Raw genomic sequence first — 21,307 nt, forward strand, 5'->3', positions numbered from 1 at the left:
CACGCACACAGGCACGCACGTACGCGTACAGGCACGCATACAGGCATGCACGCATGTACGCATACAGGCACGCACACAGGCATGCACGCATACAGGCACGCACGCATACAGGCATGCACGCATAAAGGCACGCACGCATGTACGCATAAAGGCACGCACGCATGTACGCATAAAGGCACGCACGCATGTACGCATACAGGCACGCACGCATGTACGCATACAGGCACGCACGCATGTACGCATACAGGCATGTACGCATACAGGCACGCATACACGCATGTACGCATACATGCACGCATACAGGCACGCACGCATGTACGCATACAGGCATGCATGTACATATGAGCAGATGCAAGCAATGAAAAATTTGGCAGATGCAGCAGCTTACCTCGCCGAGTGACGTCAGGTGGTGTCCTAGCGAAGCGAAATTCCTCTCCAGAAGAGTCGTCCTCTCCAAAAGGCGGGAGGCAAATGTGAGATCAGCACCTAAAACGCCAATCTCCGGTTCCGTACGTTGTACAAAACGCAGCCATATGTCAGGTTCCTCTCCACACGAGTCGTCCTGTGGAAAACGGAGAGCATATCACCACATGCAAGCGAAAACCTGCAAATATGCACATATCAGGTGATGCAGGAGAAAACCTGCAAATATGCACATATCAGCAGATGCAAGCGAAAACCTGCAAATATGCGCATGTCAGCAGATGCAAGCGAAAACCTGCAAATATGCGCCAAGTATGCGCATATCAGCAGATGCAAGCGAAAACCTGCAAATATGCGCCAAATATGCGCATATCAGCAGATGCAAGCGAAAACCTGCAAATATGCGCCAAATATGCGCATATGAGCAGATGCACGCGATGAAAATTTGGGCAGATGCAGCAGCTTACCTCGCTGAGTGATGTCAGGTGGGGTCCGAGCGAAGCGAAATTCTTCTCGAAACGCATCCAAACGTCAGGATCCTCTCCACACGTAATTTTGCAATAAGGCACACAAATCTGCAAAAAAAGACAGGTTGCGCCAGGTGGCGTCGCGCAAATCTCAGGTGACGTACTCACCACACGTAGCGCACAAATCTTGGGTGTTGTCTCCACACGTAGCGCACAAATCTCAGGTGACCGCGCCTCCACACGTAGCGCACAGCGTAGCGCACGGCGCACAAATCTCAGGTGACCGCGTCTCCACACGTAGCGCACGGCGCACAAATCTCAGGTGACCGCGTCTCCACACGTAGCGCACAGCGTAGCGCACAAATCTCAGGTGACCGCGTCTCCACACGTAGCGCACAAATCTCAGATGACCGCGTCTCCACACGTAGCGCACAGCGTAGCGCACAAATCTCAGGTGACCGCGTCTCCACACGTAGCGCACAGCGTAGCGCACAAATCTCAGGTGACCGCGTCTCCACACGTAGCGCACGGCGCACAAATCTCAGGTGACCGCGTCTCCACACGTAGCGCACAGCGTAGCGCACAAATCTCAGGTGACCGCGCCTCCACACGTAGCGCACAGCGTAGCGCACAAATCTCAGGTGACCGCGTCTCCACACGTAGCGCACAGCGTAGCGCACGGCGCACAAATCTCAGGTGACCGCGTCTCCACACGTAGCGCACAGCGCACAAATCTCAGATGACCGCGCCTCCACACGTAGCGCACAGCGCACAAATCTCAGATGACCGCGCCTCCACACGTAGCGCACAGCGTAGCGCACAAATCTCAGGTGACCGCGTCTCCACACGTAGCGCACAGCGTAGCGCACAAATCTCAGGTGACCGCGTCTCCGCGCACAGCGCACAAATCTCAGGTGGGTACTCACCACACGTAGCGCACAAATCTTACTCTCCCATCTTGTAAATTGGGGAAAAGGCTCCAACCATCAGCTTGCTTCCTCCGTAGATCGATACTGTTCAAAATCCGCGGGCAAATGCAAGGCTCGGTGACGTCACAGCCCACGTGACGCGCGGGCACAGCTCATCGTGCACGGCAATGCTCGGGCACGCCGCTGAGTCACGTGATGCCGATTCCAGCCAGCTGATTGGCTGAATCGGCCGCGCTGTAGAACTGCGGCAGAATGTGTTAATATGCTCACGGGTATAAGCAACAGGGGGACAGGATTGGAATTCCTTATGTAAATGACTAATCAATCCGGTCCTGCCTATAGGACTTTATTGGCCAAACGGGGGTCAGCAACCTTGTTGCGGTTCAACACCGCAGCCACCGGTGATCAGGTGCACAAAAACAGTCAAATTGGTTGTCCTATGCTGTTTCCGTAGCTCCAATAGACATGAATGGGAGTTACGGAAAGAGCGTAGCACAGCGAGTTACGCTGTTTTTGTAACGCGGGAGTTACGGAAACCGCGTAGCTCGCCGTACTACGCTGTTTACGCAACCCCCATTTACTTCTATTAGGACTATGGAAACAGCGTAGAACGGCCGTTTCTACTGTTTCGGTACTCCTGGTCACCGGTGGCGGCGTATTAGTACGACTCTTCCCTTATCAGCCATCATTGTCTGAGATGGGTTATCACTTTTAAAAGTATGAAAAAACCTCCAGCTACTAAAAGCAACACAGAATGTGACAGTTTACCACCTCCTTACCCTCAATAAGCAGTCGTAACCAAAGGAGTGATCACTCCGTCTACACTCTCCCTCCCGCCATTCTGGCCTGTTCACCTCTGCATTGTAGTCTGACTAGGATGGTGACATTATTGTAAACCATGCCGTAGTCACAGAAAGCTCAAGCGCATATATGGGCCGTTATGTTTTGTTAACGTTATCAATAAAGTTGTTACAAAAGAGATGATCTTTTTTAATTGTAGTTCCTCCCTTAGAGACGGCTGATTGGTTCTTGTGTGTCACGTGGGGGTGTCGCATTAACCAATGAACGTGCGGTGAAGTTTGAGTTTCGCTCGGGCGTTTGGCTTGCCCTGCTCGCAGTGTGATTGTCCGCTGATGTCGGCGAAGTGACAGGTAAGAGGCGGAGCGGGCGGACACTGCGGATGTACTGCGCCGCTCCTACCTGGCCGCTATTAACAGACGTCCGTGTAACGCGTTGTACGCCTGACCCCGGTAACAGACGGTCGCTGTAGTCAGTGGCTTTTAACGTATGAGTGTGCATTGCAACTACATTGGTAAAGCATGCTGGGAGTTGTAGTTCTAGACCGCAATTCTAAACCATGACGGCTGTATCTTGTACTGGTGGCACTTTCTATAGTGCCGGCCTTCAACTCCACACTGGCCGTCAACCTCTGTGTCCTGCTTAGTAATGGGCTGTTTATCAGAGGGGTGCCTGAAGCTCCTGGCCCCAGTGCAAAACCCCTGAGGGCCACAAGCTATCACGTGGTGTCCCGTTATGTAGCAGACTACCTCTGCACCCCTTCTATGTTTTTGGAAGGTTAGGCAGACCGCTGTGCACTTTAAAAAATAAACAACAACTTTTATTTTTTGCCAAAATAGTTATGGGATTTAATTAAAGGGATTTTCCATGTTCAAGATCATTGGTTGATCCCTGCTTACTGCGCTTCTTCCCCGCCGTCCGGTCTTCTGTTAACCTATGTGACCAATAGGAGGCTGGACAGGGATGTCCTCGGTGACATCCATAAACCTGCCTAAGGGCTTCTACAATATTAGTCCATTTGATAGGTTTACGGGACCTCGCGGGTTGGTCCTGCCCGGTGATGTCACCTTTCAGATGCTGTGGTGGTGAAGCGGCAGACCAGCGCCATGGGGAGCATATTGAGATAGATAGATATATTGTGTGTGTGGGGTGGGGGGGTTGTTTTTTTTTAACCCTTTGCAATCCAATTTTGGATTCAGAGTTTCCTAGGGGGATTTCTCTTTCTGCCATTATACAATGGCACCATCTGCTGGTATGGGACATGCTGGAGAGGCCCCCCTACAACACAGCGACCAGTAATATACAGTAAGAATACCCTGCCGGACGTCTTCCGACATTGGAGCTGTACAGCCTTCAATCAGACTGTCTTTAGACGTCAGACAGTGGATTGGAAAGGGTTAATATAGTTTTGATCATGGGGGCCCAAAATTGTTTTGTTTTTTTTGTTTGTTTTGTCTTTAAATATAAAAAAACCCTGAAGACTCCGAAGTATATCCTAATACTTTTGTACTATGCAATCTGACAGACAGCCTAATGTAAATGCATGATTATTACTGCAAACCCTGTATGTGAACGGAGATCCTGTTTAATTTGAAAAATGTTTAATAAAAACATATTAAATAAAAAATTGGAAGCAGCGTTCGCTTAAAGGGGTTGTCCCGCGCCGAAACGGGGTTTGTTTTTTTTTCAATAGCCCCCCCGTTCGGCGCGAGACAAACCCAATGCAGGGGTTTAAAAAAAAAAACGGGTAGTACTTACCCGAATCCCCGCGCTCCGGTGACTTCTTACTTACCTGGTGAAGATGGCCGCCAGGATCTTCACCCTCGGTGGACCACAGGTCTTCTGTGCGGTCCATTGCCGATTCCAGCCTCCTGATTGGCTGGAATCGGCACACGTGATGGGGCGGAGCTACGAGGAGCAGCTCTCTGGCACGAGCGGCCCCATTCAGAAAAGAAGACCGGACTGCGCAAGCGCGTCTAATCGGGTGATTAGACGCTGAAAATTAGACGGCACCATGGAGACGAGGACGCTAGCAACGGAGCAGGTAAGTGAATAACTTCTGTATGGCTCATAATTAATGCACAATGTACATTACAAAGTGCATTAATATGGCCATACAGAAGTGTATAACCCCAACTTTGTTTCGCGGGACAACCCCTTTAACACTCATAGTGTACAGCTGCGTACTCCACATTGGGGGACTGACTGACAAAAACGGTCAGACTGACTGCTGGTTCTGCATCGCGGTGGGGTCTTTATGGTCCCCGTACTGCAGGCGAGGGGGGATCTTACAAGTATAGAGCCGGGAAGGGGTTGAAGATCATAAGGCTGCTCTTCTTATGCCACGGGCTCGTTGACAGGGGCGTATTCGTGCAGCATCTTACAACCTGATTTGTATGGGAGTATACCGTTCTGCAGTTTTCACATGCGTGAAAAAAACCGCAGTGTGTCAAGTCAACGGGAGCCTGAAAATGCACAGACTGCGTGTGGTACATGCGTATTCATTGCATATTTACACATATCAATGGGACCTTCTTGCATTATTTCTTCTTGCGTGCACGTGAAGTATGCACGCCCAAAAAAAGACCAGTGCACAGTTTTGGTTTGTGAAAACATTGCATATTTCACAGTCTGAAACGGCATACATCCATGTGAATGAGCCCCGTGTAATTCAGCCCAGAAGTAGGTAATGACAAGCGCTGACTCCTGGGGGCTGACGGTGAGGTCCGTCTCGCCCCATCTCCCTCCGAGCACATCAGTTTTGTCTGGTGTTTCCGCTCTCTCTGCCTCCTCTCCCCTCAGTCACCCTATCCTTGGCAGCAGAGATGGCATTGAGAGCTATCAATGATGTCCCCAGAGGGGCATATAGCCCACGCCATCATGCCTCCTCCACACAATATAGTGTGAGGGTAACCGAACTCCAATATGTGCGCTTATGTAGATGTCGGGCACACTGCTCAGTGGAGGAGGCAGGATGACGCACGGGTCAGATGCCCCTCAATACTTGGCCATCTTATGAACGGGAGTGCCATCCAGAGGAGACTGTAGGCTGGCTGCTCAGGTTGGAGGGGCTTCAGTGATAATGACACTGGATGCATTTACAATAAGGTTTATGAATATGGGTGCTTGCAGGATAAATTGGAACAAGCATGCAAACAGATTTATCGTTTATACTCGCCTGTCGCCCTGTTCCAGCACTGTTTCTGGAAAGTTCACAAGTGCCAGCTGCTTGACTCTTGTGAATGGAGGCGGGCAGCCGGAACGATCCTGGTTGATCCATTTGAATGAGTATCTCGCGTAAAACGCATGAGCTTTAGTCTGGCGGTAGTTCGTGGGAAGGCTGTTGGGCGCTCATGCGCCTGACTGTCATCCCATGTAAAGGCACCCCTACCTTATCTTTTTGCCTGGGGCTATCAGCTGATCACCTAATGTGGGCATGTCTGATGGGACAACCCTTTTCGTGTTTCTCCTATGGTCCAGTAGACCTTGACCCTGTGTACTACCAGACTACTAGATAAAACTGTAGACCCTTCTAATGTCTCCTATTCTGTACTAAATGTCCATTTATGGCAATTTACTTTTTATTCTAAACCTTTTTCCAGGTTTTGAGGCGCCCCCGTGTAATCTGCTGATGGAATTGCCACTATGGATGATTTAGAGACAGACTCGTTTAACTCTGCGGAAGAGGAGAAAGACTACTGGAAGGATCTGGCTGTAAGGTATAAGAAAAGGTAGGTAGCCGTCACGTGGAGTCTGGCCTTATACAGTGTGGAAGACCGGCCATAGGGATGACTGGGCTCCTAGCGGTTGATGGACGGGTATCTTTTGTGTTTTAGTTCCGAGGATGCTCAAGAAGAACTCAATGAATTCCAAGAGGCAAGTCGTGAATACGAGGCGGAGCTGGAAGCGCAACTTCATCAGACGGAGAGCCGGAACCGAGACCTGCTGACTCAGAATAACAAGTTGCGTATGGAACTTGAGTCCCTCAGGGTAAGCGGGAATCCGCACATAGCGACTGATCAGAAGAGTACTATTGAATGGGGTTTTATGCTGTGCCAGGTCTAAACTTTAGGAGGATTGGTGGATATAGGCTAAATAAGTGTCCTCTTTATAGTTAGACTTATGCTCCCACTTTACTGTCCCCTTCCCCTGTCATGAGAGTAGACCCCTCTCTTCCCTATGGGGGGGATGTGAGGTGCCATTCATGTTGGTGATGTGTGCTATTTGGCGCTTCGATGATTTCTATTTTTTTTTTTATTTTACTTTTTTCGGTGTCCTTGTGTTCACATAATCAATTTGTGATGGCATCATCAATTGGCTAATGGGCTTTTGAAATATCACATTTGGCTATAGCATAGGATAAAGGGGTGCAAATTTGGCTATGGAATTTCCGCAGCAAATTCCACAGCATTTCCACCCCTTATGAACATACCCATAAAGGGGCTTTTCTTTGGATAGGTCATCGATATCAGATCGGTGGGCGTTCACAGCTCTGGACACCTTGCACTAAGCTTGTTGACGCGGCCTATTCTCAGGCCTGTGCCATTATTTTCATCAGTCACATGACCGAAAAGCAGCTCTTTTTTTCATACAGGTGAATGGGACTGAGCTGTTATACCAGGCACAGCTATTATGAAATGTATGGTGCTGAACCTGGTATGCAGTGGACAGCTGATTGCTGGAGGTCCCAAGGATGGTCCTCCACAGATCTGATGTTGATGACCTATCTTGCGGACAGGTGCTCAATATCTTCGTCCGGAAAACCCCTTTAAACTCCCAACCATCTTTTAATGTAGTCTGACTACTTGAACGTTGTATAGAGTCATTTTCTGTACTCAATAATGAAAGCTTCTGCCAGTAGCTATGTATTTAGTTTTCTATAACTATGAGGCCCAATGTCCACTTGCACGCACGGATCCCGCAGCAGAATCCAGCCATGCCCGCAAACATAGACAGAAAAATACATTTTCCTACCTCTCCGGATCCAGCGCGAGTCTCCTCCTTGCCGGATGGATCTTCTTTCTTCAGCACGGGGACATGCACAGTACAATTTTTATTTTTTTTTTCCCTTTAAATTTCCTGCTTTTCCGCGGATCCGCAGCTGGTCCACAGTGACAGCTGGGGGTGTGCCGCGGATGGGTCAGCTTCCATTGACGTCAGTAGAAGCCTCCCCGCGGGATCTGCAGAAAAATGGAGCATGCTGCAATTTCTTTACACGGCACGCCAGGAAAAAAATCACATCCGCATGCTTTTAACTATTTTGCGGATGCTAATGCATCCCTCTGGGTGACTTGATTGAAAAAAAAAAAAGTGTACATAGTAATTACAATAAGCAATTGTCCATGTTTGTCAGCTAAAAATGACACAAGGCTTCACAAATGTCCTTCACAAAAGGGTATTGTGCGGCAGTGATTCCATTCATGATGGCACCAGCTGGCACTGAACAGTAACCCAGTGTAACTCGGCTTTCCGCTGCTTGCTTTAATCCTTGTTGCAGAGACGTTAAATCCATGAGCCAGTTAAGAGTTTTTATATAAATCCTTCCATGTTAACTACACTCGCCTACTCCAATGAAAAGGGGTTACTTATGTGTTGTAGTGTTCTATTTAATTGGGCCCTGAAAGTATAGGCTGGTTAGGGGTCTTCTGCGTTACTGAAAACTTAGCAGAAGGCAGGAAATAGTTAAAAATTACAAACCAAGCTCTATTCGGTATGCCACTTAAGCATCCGTCACCGCAGGGCTTAGTTTACATACTGCACCAGTGACGTGTTCGTATACATATATGACCACTGCAACCATTTCCTGGTCTGGGCGGTCTTGAGCTGTACTCTGCTGAGGTCAGTGATTGGCTGCAATGGACAGGTCACTGCGGCAGTTTTCAAACAAAGACCTGTGCTGACAATAGGAGTGGTGGTGGGATTGCAGCGGTGAATATAAATTGCATCTACTTTATGTGTAACAAAAGTTTAGATTTTTTTTCTTTCAAGAGGAAAAAGTGCACAAATGTGTGTTTTGTTTTATGTACCATTTATGGGAATTGAACCTGCAGTCTTCTGATTGCTCTGATAATACACTACAGTACTTCTGTACTACAGTGTATAATCAATTCTTGTACAGTAAAAGCTATGGCAGACCTGAATGGCCACTGTTAGGCCTCCAGTTGTCATCGAAACCCATCAGCACTCCAAGTTTTCATGGCGTAGGGCTGATGATGTCACAAAGGGAGCGCCCTCCTTTTGTGAACTCTATACATTCCATAATTAACATTGATCGTGGCATTTAAAGGGGTTGTCCCGCGCCGAAACGGGTTTTTTTTTTTTTCTCGTTCGCCGCGAGACAACCCCGATGCAGGGGTTAAAAAAGAACACCGGAGAGCGCTTACCTGAATCCCCGCGCTCCGGTGACTTCTTACTTACCTGATGAAGATGGCCGCGGGGATCTTCTCACTCGGTGGACCGCAGGGCTTCTGTGCGGTCCATTGCCGATTCCAGCCTCCTGATTGGCTGGAATCGGCACGTGACGGGGCGGAGCTACACGGAGCCGGCATCCAGCACGAGCAGCCCCATTGAAAAAAGAAGACCGGGACTGCGCAAGCGCGGCTAATTTGGCCATTAGACGGCGAAAATTAGTCAGCTCCATGGAAACGAGGACGCTAGCAACGGAGCAGGTAAGTGAAAACCTTTTTATAACTTCTGTATGGCTCATAATTAATGCACAATGTACATTACAAAGTGCATTAATATGGCCATACAGAAGTGTATAGACCCACTTGCTGCCGCGGGACAACCCCTTTAAGGGGTTTACGGCTGGGATTAGTGTTCTCGCTGATCTGTGCTCTTGCAGCAGGAGACTGGCTGTCAATCAAAGCTGGCTATCGCTGCAGTTGGCATAGGCTCTGCCCCTGAGCCTGTGCCATCCATATGATGTCAATCTGCTTAAGCTCTTTCCTTGTGTCCTGGGGCAGGAAGGGGTTTCCCAGCAAAGCAATTAATAGTATATCACTAGGATATGTCAGTAGTTGTCCGACCACTGAGAACTCGGGTCACCAGCAGTTTAGTCATGAAATACTCTGTCTTCAGGATAGGTCATGAGCAATTGATCTGCAGTGGTCTGCTGTTTGGGATCCCGCCGATTGGGTGATTGGAAGCAGCAGGACTTGGGTGAGCACCGCAGTGACTTCAGTCGTTGGCAGGCACAACACTGTATATTGTATAGCAGCTTTGTCCCTTGAATTTGACTGAGCTCCTCTTGGATCATGTGGCCGATAAATGTGATGCCACAGGCTTGAGAAGAGACTAACACTCACCTGATCACCTTGACTTTTTCAATCATCAACTGCTAATGACTACAGATGAGCGAGTATACTCGCTAAAGGCAATTGCTCGAGCAAGCATTGCCTTTAGCGAGTACCTGCCTGCTCGAGACCAAAGATTTCGGGTGCCAGAGCGGTGAGCAGCGGCAGTCAGCGGGGGGGGGGGGGGGGGGGAGAGAGGGAGAGAGAGATCTCCCCTCCGTTCTGCCCTGTAGCTCCCTGCCTGCTGCCGGCACCCGAACCTTTGGTCTCGAGCGGGCAGGTACTCGCTAAAGGCAATGTTAGCTCGAGTATACTCGCTCATCTATACTAATGACCTATTCCAAGGATTGGTCATCAATAGTTTAAGAACAGGAACAGAACACTATCAGGAGTGCTGAGAGGTCTTTAAGTGGAGTACGTTTCATCACGGTATCGTGCATGAGCCTTCAGTGAAGACCTTGCAATTTGTTTTGTGTCAGGAAAAGTATGAGGAGCAGCATGCAGGAAGCTACACTCAGATCTACACTCTGGAGAACGAGCTTTCCCAAACCAGAGCAGTCCGGGATCAACTGCAGAAATATATTCGAGAACTGGAGCAAACAAATGATGACTTGGAAAGAGCGAAGAGGTTAGTGTTACCTGTCCCATTGCCCCTTATAATCACAGCTGAAGGCAATAGCGGTGCGATTGACCGCTTTTCTACTTTCTGTCTAGGCACTTACTTTGCCCTAAATTCTGTTTCCCACAGAGCAACTATCAATTCTTTGGAGGATTTTGAGCTGCGTTTAAATCAAACGATTGAGAGGAATGCATTTCTTGAAGGTGAACTCGATGAGAAGGAAAATAATCTTGAGTATATCCAGAGGCTGAAAGATGAAGCCCGAGGTAAGCGAATGATCCCTAGTGTATATTTAAAGGGAATCGGTCATGTCCCCAGAGCACCATAAACTAAGTTAGGATGCTGTTAGGGGTCATGACGGGGATCTGGGTGATGCATTTGGCATGGAAATCTGATTCTTTTCAGAGTCCCGTGCCTGTACTCTCCTATACAAGTCTATGAGAGGGCATTGGATCGTGGGAGCGGGTGAGTATAAAAAAAAACAAAAAAAACCTACGGCACCTGGCTCCCTGTTGTGTCCCCTAATAGCACCATAAGCTAATTCATGTTGCTATGGGGATGTGACAGTTTTCCTTTAAGGCCTGCCTCACACAGGCGTTCGGCAAAGCGGCGTGATTTTACTTTTCGGACGCAGCTACCTGCTGGCGACAACTGGGTTTGGCATACCTCATCTTTGACGTTCGCTAAATGCTGAAAAATAGAACGGACTCTGCTCAAAAATCGCTGCGCTGAAAAGCACCGCGATTGAGCGGCTGGGAGCGTTATGCTGTGATTAGTGCAGCGCTGAAACCGCAGTGTTAATCACGTGGTGGGGGGGGGGGAGCGCCTGTGTGGGGGAGGCTTTAGGCCAGATTGTGCCCTACGATTGCATAGTCCTGCTGCAAGTATTCGGTTGTACCACATTCTAAAAGTTGCTCTATTAGTGGCTGACCGCACTGTCTTTTGCACTGTCCGTTTTCATGTACGGACTTCGGAGTGACTGTGGGTCTCTGGACCTGAGCACTGAGCATCATGTATGTGTGATGCTCCGCGGTCAGGTGCAAATGGGCCAAAAGACAGTAAGACTTGGATCTCTCTTGTTATGCTGCAGGCTGCTTGAGTTCACCAGACATTTATATTCTTCTATGTAACTGGGGCTATCCCCCCAGACTCCCATAGAAGTGAATAGACCAATGGTCACGCATGCACACTGCAGCTGCATTCTCCCTGAGGACTCTGGGTGTGCCGCTCTCATGATTCCTGGGGTTCCCAGTGCTCGTACCCACAGGGATGATGCACTTGGATAGGGAATGTATATATTTTTTTTACCTAATTTAAATTGATTCTGGATTAGAAAACCCATTTTATTAGGAAACGCTAAATTAATATTTAGGGAGTCAAGGCCCCTCACTTATTAGCGAGAACAAAGAGCAAATCCAGAGAGCTTCTATTGCTGTAGGGGACACGGCACGCTTGTACATTATGCCGGCAAGCAATTCATTTCAATGCATATTGTGTACTTCTCCACTTTACGCTGCAGAAGTAAACGTGCTGGCAGACCTGCCCCCCCCTTCCAAAGTTACACCAGATAACAGGAGGGGATCCATGTAGTGGGGCACCATGTGATCAGTTTATTTTAGGAAGACCCGGACAACAAATTGGGATTGTCCAGTGTATAAACCATAAAATACAACTAAAACCAATTAATTTTCGCTTAGTCTTGAAGAGCCTTATTGTGATCACAGCCTTCTAGAAAATCTGTTTTATTCTTGCTAAGCTCGCCCTATAATTCTGTTGAGCAATATGGAAATAAATAACTTAATGAATATGATGTGCCTTTCTGTCGTTCAGCTGTAGCGTGGTACGTTTCTGTACATGTTTGATTCTTGATGTCCTCTTAATCTTCTTTTTGTCACTTTTAGACTTGCGACAAGAGCTAGCAGTTCAACAGAAACACGAGGTGATAAAACGTAGTGCAAGTGCTAACCAAGAAGGGGAACGCATAGATATGGCCGTCCAAGCTTCCATATCTGTACCGTCAACTCCTACCGGTCACAGGGGGTCCTTCTCTAGTCTGAGTTCTCCATTGCAATTCCGAAAAAGTAAGTAGATTGTTGAACTAGTTATCGTCACTTCCCTTAGAGGTTGTCCAGGTTTAAAAAAAAAAAACATGGCCATTCTCTTCCAGAATCTGTAGCACACATCCTTATTGGTTGAGTCTGGTACTGTATTACACCTCCGCCTTGTTTACGTTAATGGAGATGAGCTGCAATACCAGGCACAACCCATAGACAGGTCTGGGTTTATTTTTGCAAGACAGTGGCTAGGGTTTTGTAATCTGATCAACCTCTTTTCAGGAAACAGAAATGGGTGGTGTGACTACAAAGCAAGCATTGTCAGAGACAAGGGAGGTGGCAGTGGGGGGTGTTCCTTTTTTTTTGTATTGGTTTTTGTTTGTTAGGCCGCCTGCACTCAGCAGGGCTGGATTCTGTATGTGGGAGCCACAGCGGGCGTCTGTGCGTACCTGTCTTTTTTTTTTTTTTTTTCTTCCCCTTCTACATCTGTACTGCACTAGGTTGCGGCGAGTCGCCATCTGACATGCACAGTACAGATATATATTTTATTTATTTTTCTCAGATGTTTATTTTTCCCATGCCGTTGCTAGGCGGGCCCTGGGTCGGACGGCCTCCATTGACTTGACTTCTAGAAAAGCGAAAAGCCAAATAAAAAAATATTTTAATATTTAAAGAAAAAAAGTATTGTTCCACAGTAACCTGCCATAATGCATCAAAGTTTTTGTTTTTTTTAAATTTGGACAGACTTGCTAATTTTTGGTCTGATTTGTATGGAGGCAGCACCAAAATCCACCAAGTGTGAACATAACCTTTATAGTTTTTGTGGAATAGTGTAGCACACCACGTTTCTGTCACACATACAGAAGAACTGCCCGCCACATGCTTTTTTTTTTTAACAAAACATGGAATCCTATCGTTGGGCCTCATGTCCACGGGCAAATTATGAATTTAAATCCGCAGCATTTTTCCCGCACGCGGATCCGTGCCCCATAGGGATGCATTAGACACCCGCAGGTAGTTAAATACCTGCGGATGTTATTTTTCCCTGCAGGAGCGGGTCCCACGTGCAGGAAAAAATCCGGACATGCTCCATTTAGGTGCGGGTCTCCCGCGGGGACGGCTCCCGCAGGCTTCTATGGAAGCCGTCCAGATCCACGGGAGACCCGCACCAGAATTTAACTCACCTGCTCCAGACGGTATGGGTCTTCCCTTCTTTGCAGCCGGATCTTCTTACTTCGGCCCGGTGGGTGTGCCCGGCGCATGCGTGCGGTACGCAGCCGGCGTGCCGAGCACATCCGCCAGGCCAAAGAAAGAAGATCCGGCCGCGACAGAGAGAAGATCAGGCCGCTAAGAAGGAAAGATCTGGAGCGTGCGGAGAGGTAAGTAATTCTTCTTTTCAGCCCTCATGTCCGCGGGGCAGGAGGAACCCGCTACAGATTCTCCATGGAGAATCCGTAGCGGGGCCTGATTTTTTTTATTTTTTTTTTCCCGTGGACATGAGGCAGCTGTGTTTTTTTTGTTTTTTCATTCAAAACCTAAAAAGTGAATTTGATTTCCTTTTATGTAAACACTGACACAAAACACATGAAAACGCTAACGAAAGGGTAAACGTATCTGTTAAGTTGCATGTGTTTGTTACTTTTTAACGTATATGCTAAACATACCGCCCCTTAACATGTTTCTACTCGTAAGGAATGGTTTGTTGTAAATCAGAAGTGATGGTACCCCTGCAGGGGCTGGAAGTACTCACTTATTTACTTTCTAAACTTCCAGATTCGGATGACGGATATAGCGGCACACCGCTTACCCCATCTGCAAGGATATCCGCATTGAACATTGTAGGGGATCTGCTCCGAAAAGTTGGGGTAAGCAAGTCTTATTTAACGGTTTCCTGTATTTTACTAATGGGCCTCATATGCTAAAACAATGAGAACAGAAAGCAGGACTTGTTGCCAGGAACAACCAATCAAAATGCAGCTTTTTTTTTTCCCAGAGTATTTTAAGAAATTAAAGCTGAGTTCTGATTGGTTGCTGTGGGCGACAAGGCCAGTTTTCTTCTATTAGACAGCACTGACACATCAATTCAATGTCTTCCTGTATAGATATTGAGTAGTTGTAGAAGTGGCATCTTCCAGACAGGAAGTCAAGTGGTTGCTAGGCAACGCTAAGTGCTGTTTACCTGCACAACACCCCGTGGGCGTGGAGGAGTAGTAAATATAGACTCTGAATGCATTCTTCCCTCACCTATGAAAATAAAGAATGAATGGGTCATCCACTGTAAGCCTGTTTGATGAGTTTGTGCTAGTTTTTGTGCAATCGCAGCCGCTGCAGGGGGAAAAAAACATAACAATTTGGTATCTTTTAGGAAAAAAACATTACTTTTACATTTTTTTAAAATTTTTTTTTTTATATATAATTTTTTATTTTGGTCTGAAAACGTTGCAGCCCGATGTTGCTTAAAGGGGTCATGTAGGCAGAAAATTCTTGAAAAAGGGTCAGAATGCTGCTGAAACGTGAAATCCAACTCCGCTCTGCCTTTCCACCCCTTGTGTCCCTCACGTCCGGCTGCAGCAGTATTAATACAACAAGGCAGGAAGATGAACTTGTGGTAGTTAATCACTTGCAAAAATGAGTCCGTAATTAGCTGCAATGGTCACATGTTCCTAATGTTGGTGACCTCATCGCTGGCACCGGCAGAACTGGAGCTGCCGGGGGATTAAGGTACGGGCGTATGTTACCTTTCATGCTTGTGCAGCATTCCTACATGTCCAGTTTATTTTATTTTTTTGCGCAAATAATATCTTTTAACCCCAGTGACCAGCCATACGTGTTCCTACAGCAGTTGCAAAGGTACCTTAGTCTTGGCTGGCTTAAAATATGGCAGCCTAGTCTAAGGCCAGCGCTGGAGTCCTGTGCTTGGGAATAGGCTGAGGTGCATCTGTTTTACTGACCGCCAGGCTCCTGCTCTAACAGCTGGGAGCAGAGAAACCTCAGATCCTGGCCTTTTATCCCATTACATGCCACAATTCTAATTAACTGGGGCATTTAAGCAGTTGATGGTGGGAAGGAGCTACATTTGTCACCCATGAGTATCCAGCGATGTGATGGTATACTGCAATGCACTGGTAAGTTAGACAATACATGCGCTACAAAGGCGTGTCATTAAATCTTATTCTACAATATAATGTATGAGGCCTCATGCCCACAGCCGTGGTGCCCCCCCCACCAACCCCAAACCCTCATACTCTCCTTCTTATCCGCCGCGCTGTTCCCATCCCTCGAGCCGACATGCATGCGCAGTACAGGGTGTGACACGCCAGCATTGTGGGATGACGCAGCCAGCGGTGGGCAGTGACGCATTTTCCAGGCGGAAGTATAGCGTGACAGCTTGCTTCCATTGACCACAATGGATTCCCTCGGCAATTAGAACATGCTGCGGTTTGTTTCACATTGCGGAATTCTGCAGTGTGGACGTTGAGCTATTAGGTTCAATAAAATTTTATAGCTCCAGGGTAACACCGCGGATTTCCGCTGCGTTAAACTCAACAGAAATCCGGCCATGGGCATTAGCCATTAGAAACCGCTCCATTCCCCCACCCCCTCTTTGGCATCCTTCTACACTCTTAGTACCTTTGTGCAAGGACATCGCAGTTGTTTCGTGCATTTGTTTTTGCTTTTTTTTTTTTTTTTATCTCGTGGCGATTTCCTTGCGCAACTTTGTAGTGCTATATTGCCGCAATTTTTGCGCGGAAAAGAAAATAGGACTTTTAATGTTAGTCGCATCGCACAGACACTGCATTTTCATGCGATGCAACAAGAAGGCAAGCTCCATAGGGAAACGTGGGCTACAAAACATCGCAAATCATGCCGTGATTTTACTGTGTTTTTTTTTGTTTTTTTTAAGCGCTGTCTCATCATGAGAAAATCATGTAATTTTTGTAGCCCGTGTGAAAGCGGCCTAAACCCAATGTATTCTTAGTTGTGATATATTTTGAGCGTCTGTTTCCTTTCTTCAGGCACTGGAGTCTAAGCTTGCATCTTGCAAACACTTTGTATATGAACAGTCCCCCAACAGACCGGCGGCACCTTTGTTGGCTCTTGTAAGCAACAGCAGAGAATGCAGTGAAAATAGGCTGAGTATGCCTTTTATGGTACCAGGGGAGAAGGGGTAAGTGGCATCATGTAAATCATGTGTGTATTGGAACTTTCCCACCCATTGTAACAATTCAGATTTAGGAGGGTGTCCAGCATTAGAATTTTTATTTTTTTTCCAGAACCAGCAGCACTCTTGCCCATGGGCAGTGTCTGGCATTGCAAATCGGCCCCATTTATAGGGCCACTCTGGCAAAAACTTTTATCCTGTAACAGGATTGTTCTCTGCCATTGTCCCTCTAAGCCCTTTTTCTTTTTTGGTTATCCAACATGTCCACTGCAGTTTTCCAACCACCCAATGCACATTGCACTCTGATTGGCCAGTGCTGATCATGTGAGCAGTTCTGGCCAGTCAGAGAACAGTTATATTACATTGATAGTCTAATGTTACCAATGCACCGTGGGGATTAGAAGTTTGAAGTTTGCGTCGGCCCTCTTGGATGAGCAAAAAACGGGACCAGGAACTGGCAGATAGGACGAATATCAACACAGTAGACCAACAGCGGATAATATAACTGGTCCCGGGACAAAATATTGTCCTGGGACTGGATGGTTGCTTTAGATCAGCAGGGTCCTTGTAAATAGTCTATATAATTACAAAAGCCCGTAGGTTTTTGTTCCCCCCCCCCCCCCCCCCCCCCCCACCCTTTTTGTTATACACTCCTGCTCTTGAGATCATTGATGTCACATTCATACAGGGAAACTTTATCGTTTTCATAAACTTATCTGATGACATCACTTCTTTATGGACACAGTATATGGGCCAATGGCAGCAGCTCCATTTGTCACATTGGCAGTAGCTCCTGCAGGTCCTAGGGTCATACACTGTTTTCATACTGTCTCTTATATTTTCTACAACCCTCAATGTCGTTCTAGATGCAGAAAGCATCATAGTACAGTATGGCCAGTATAGGAATTTTGGCACATATGCTTTAAATGGGTTGTGTAGAATTTGGGAGGACAAAGGGGGTCTCCTTTTTTCCAGAAGAAGCACCTCTCTGTACATGCTGTGCCTGGTATTGCAGACATTTCCCATTAACGTGAAGGGGACTGAGCTGCAACTGCTGACATTGCTCATGGCATAGGTAATGAGTTTGACTATTTATGTGCTGATGACTTCCTGGCGGTCTTGCATGAACGCCTGCAGGTGTAGTTTGTTTACTGAAGTACTTGTGTACTAAACAAGCCTTTTAACTAATTGCAGAGACTTAACATTTACTATTTAACTCCACGAGAGCAGCGCTAGCCAATCAGAATGCAGTCTGTAGTGCAGACTACCAATGCAAAGTGTATACCGAGTAGTGAGGAGAGTGGTGCTGTTAGTTTGAAAAAACAAAAACTGGCTGGGAAGTGGATGATGTGGGGGCGACAGCCAGAGAAGAATAGCAGGTCACCGAGACCAGAGGGTTGCTTTAATAATCTGCACAGTGTGACTCTTTACGTACATTCCAAATACTATGATGGGTAACTATGTTTCAGCTTAGACGCAGCAGTTGTCCTACCCAGATTCTTCTGTAGTGCACACTGTCAATACAGACTGGGAAATAAGGTTAGATAACTATAATTCTAAAGCCCATTTACACGCAAAGAATCTTTCAAACCATTGAAAGTTTTAGCGATCATTTTACAGAAAGTGTTAATGGACACTAATGGCCATTAATATTTTATCAGCTTCATTTGTATGTAAAAGGGCCTCCGGGAGCTGTTTGTAGAGCACAGCGTGTGGGCTGGGCTCTGCAGACAGCTGCATTGTTCTCGCATGGGCAATGTAATCTCCCAACTCCTGCTGAGAACACAGCATACAGTCTGTTGAAAGATGCTTTATCTCTCTGCGGCTGAACAATGGATTTTAAGCTCCCCTTAAAAGGTAGGAGATAATGTCTTTTTAGTGGGAAAAGCCCTTTAAATTAGAATCTTGGGGAGACCCAGCTACTTAAGAATCTGAAGAGGTGTGATTGTACTGACCTAGTTATCGCTTTATATTTTTTTTTCATTCTCCTAACATGTAACTTGTTGCTTTCCAGGTTCATTAAACGACTGGAGTTCGGCACAATGCCCCAAAAGTTACCCGTTCAGGGCATGCACTCACCTCAGGGAGTAGTGAAGATGATACTGTAGAGGATGCAGCATTAGAGACTTTAACTTATTGATTTTAGTGGCATTTTAACTATGACACTATATAACCTGGACATCATGCTAGAGATTTAATGAAGATTTCAAAAAAGATTCTCCACTCCATGGGATCACTCATGATGGTCATGCACTGCAATTGTTCAGAATCTTTCTTGTTCACCTCATGGTGTGTTTTTTTTTGCAATAAGGTCTTTATGATTTCAGTGTTTTATCTTCGTTAGCAAGATGGAAACGAGTATGTGATTAAATGGTGGCTTCTGTATGTTCACAGTAAGAAGACTTTTCTTCTATAAGATGTTGGCTTCAGCATGTTTGAAGGTGCATTGAAATCAAGTTAAAGGGTTTTTCTTGGAAAAGACATTCCATAAATATTTGACCATTGGGGCCGTAGAGCTATTTGGAGAGTTGCAGCTTATTCATTGTTAAAGGGAACCTTTCTTCAACTTTAAGCACCATAAACTAAGTTTAGGTGATGGGGAGTCCATAGAGTCTTTATTTTTATTGCTACACTCTACCGTTTCCCTGGCAAAGTCTGCGCGCTCATCAAGTTTGACGCTTTTCAGAAGGCTGTGCGCGTAGAGATGAATGGCAATGCACGTGCACAGACTTCCGAAGAGTCAAGCTGGTGTGCATGCACTAACTTTACCAGGGGACACTGTAAGAACGGGCGACTGGGTGAGTATGAGAAAAGCCTCACCGGACTTCACGGCATCTAAACTATAAGTGCCAGGACTTAGTTTATGATGCTTAAAGTTGATGACACTTTCCCTTTAATCCGAGCATGTTGTCTTGTCTATAACTGTCACTTGCCCATTTACGCACTACACCAAAGCCCGATTGTTCTATTGACCAACCACTGGGCCCCAATCGGTAATGCATTGATTGCCGATCCTAAGGATCACTTTAATTTAATTCATGTATTTTTTTTTCTTCATTCCTATCTTTTGCTATTTCACCAACAGTAACTGGTGTTGCTTTACCAATCTCCACCACCATGATGCCTATATACTGCACTGCTAGCTACACTGGACCTCCAGTCCACATTTTTTTGTAATACTTGATAAAGGAGTTCTTATTCTGTGATTTAGATTAGTAACTGTATAATATAATTCTTGTTTCTAAGTTGCACCGTTTCCCATTTTTCTGAATGCAGCTAGCCTTGAAAGCAATGGATGTTTTTTTTATTCTGGCTCTCATGGCTGTGTCCATCAAGATGTACGCATGTAATTTTATTCCCATCTACCCTATACTAATACTGCATTGGCATACGTTTTCTATATGGCCTTAAGCTAAAATGAATTTTAATATATTTCCCCTACTATCTCCAGCCTAGTCCTGCACTCATACATCACATGCCTGCAAGTGTGCAGACTATGGACAAAACATCATTATGGTAGATTCTGATTGCTCTCTGCAATTATGTGACTTGTCGCTATAGATGTCGCCATCAATCAGGATTGTATACAAAGATTGATGGCCGACCATTTACCTATAGGAAATCCCATACAAAGTAGTTGTATAGTAGTGAAATATAGAATTTAAAAAGCATGAAGGGTACATGTGTGAAGGATGTAGCAATGATGACCAGAATGAAATGGGGATTCCTGTCTTGGAACTTTAACATATTTACAGGATATGCCTTAAAAGCCCCATAGATGGGGATCCAACGTCCGAGACCCACATCTGTCTCAAGAACTGAGCTCAACCAGTCTTGCCCTGAGAATCGTGAATTACAGAAACAGCCAAGTGGGCTGTCTTCACAGTTTTTCTAACTCCCATGAAAGTGATTGGGCGTTATGAAAACTGCATAGCACAGCTGTTTGGCTGTTTCTATGCTCCTGACCTTTGGGTATTTTCATCTTTGCTGTGATTGGTCTTTAAAACCTATTATTTTTGTAATATTATTGCACTAGCTGGAATGAAACAAACTGGATATTGGTGTAAGGGTGTTTATTAGAGATGAGCGAGTATACTCGCTAAGGCACATTACTCGAGCGAGTAGTGCCTTAGCCGAGTATCTCCCCGCTCGTCTCTAAAGATTCGGGGGGCAGGGAGCGGCAGGGAGGAACGGAGGGGAGATCCCTCTCCCTCCCCTCTGCAACTCACCTGTCACTGGCCCCCGCATCTTTAGAGACGAGCGGGGAGATACTCGGCTAAGGCACTACTCGCTCGAGTAATGTGCCTTAGCGAGTATACTCGCTCATCTCTAGTGTTTATATTACAAAGTATTTTTGTTCCCTTTTAATCCCTCACAACTAAAATGCTTTATCTCTACAACTCCTTTTTATGATGCTTTTACACTTGCCAATTGGTCCAGTTCCTGAGAGAATCGTAATGATTATTGTTTAGTGTTGAAGGGGGTTTGTCATTAGAAAAAAAAAATCAATACCTACCTATTCCTCTCCAGGCAATCTTCTTACCAGATCTTCTCCTTGCT

At 46.3% G+C, this 21,307-nt stretch overlaps 2 protein-coding genes across 3 annotated transcripts in view; one reads left to right on the top strand and one right to left on the bottom strand.

Annotated features, from left to right (window-relative positions):
- MARF1 (meiosis regulator and mRNA stability factor 1) overlaps positions 1-2,742 on the bottom strand; it is a 53,134-nt gene extending 50,392 nt beyond the window's left edge. The window contains exon 1 of the mRNA XM_066576223.1: positions 2,599-2,742. The gene's annotated coding sequence lies outside the window, so the exon portion shown is untranslated. The remainder of the gene's footprint in view (positions 1-2,598) is intronic.
- A 119-nt stretch (positions 2,743-2,861) lies between these two features.
- On the top strand, positions 2,862-21,024 carry NDE1 (nudE neurodevelopment protein 1). Of its 2 annotated transcripts, none has more exons than XM_066576227.1 (9): positions 2,862-2,970; positions 6,220-6,348; positions 6,454-6,607; positions 10,392-10,540; positions 10,661-10,797; positions 12,433-12,612; positions 14,359-14,450; positions 16,602-16,753; positions 18,762-21,024. In XM_066576227.1, exons 2-9 carry the CDS (start codon positions 6,263-6,265, stop codon positions 18,853-18,855), a joined length of 1,044 nt encoding a protein of 347 aa, XP_066432324.1. In that variant the 5' UTR covers positions 2,862-2,970; positions 6,220-6,262; the 3' UTR covers positions 18,856-21,024. The 2 variants fall into 2 exon arrangements, with proteins under 2 accessions (XP_066432324.1, XP_066432325.1); XM_066576228.1 differs by lacking the exon at positions 2,862-2,970 and adding an exon at positions 3,006-3,069.
- The last annotated feature ends 283 nt before the right edge of the window (positions 21,025-21,307 follow it).

Source organism: Eleutherodactylus coqui, chromosome 8 (assembly GCF_035609145.1).
Source record: "Eleutherodactylus coqui strain aEleCoq1 chromosome 8, aEleCoq1.hap1, whole genome shotgun sequence".
Lineage (NCBI taxonomy): Eukaryota > Metazoa > Chordata > Amphibia > Anura > Eleutherodactylidae > Eleutherodactylus > Eleutherodactylus coqui.

What these genes read in the sequence shown, in the direction of transcription:
- NDE1 (XM_066576227.1), top strand. Translation starts at nt 6,263, where the DNA reads ATGGATGATTTAGAGACAGACTCGTTTAACTCTGCGGAAGAGGAGAAA. An exon ending in TGGAACTTGAGTCCCTCAGG is followed by an intron (nt 6,608 to 10,391) that starts GTAAGCGGGAAT and finishes GTTTTGTGTCAG; the next exon opens with GAAAAGTATGAGGAGCAGCA. An exon ending in ATCTGCTCCGAAAAGTTGGG is followed by an intron (nt 14,451 to 16,601) that starts GTAAGCAAGTCT and finishes TCCTTTCTTCAG; the next exon opens with GCACTGGAGTCTAAGCTTGC.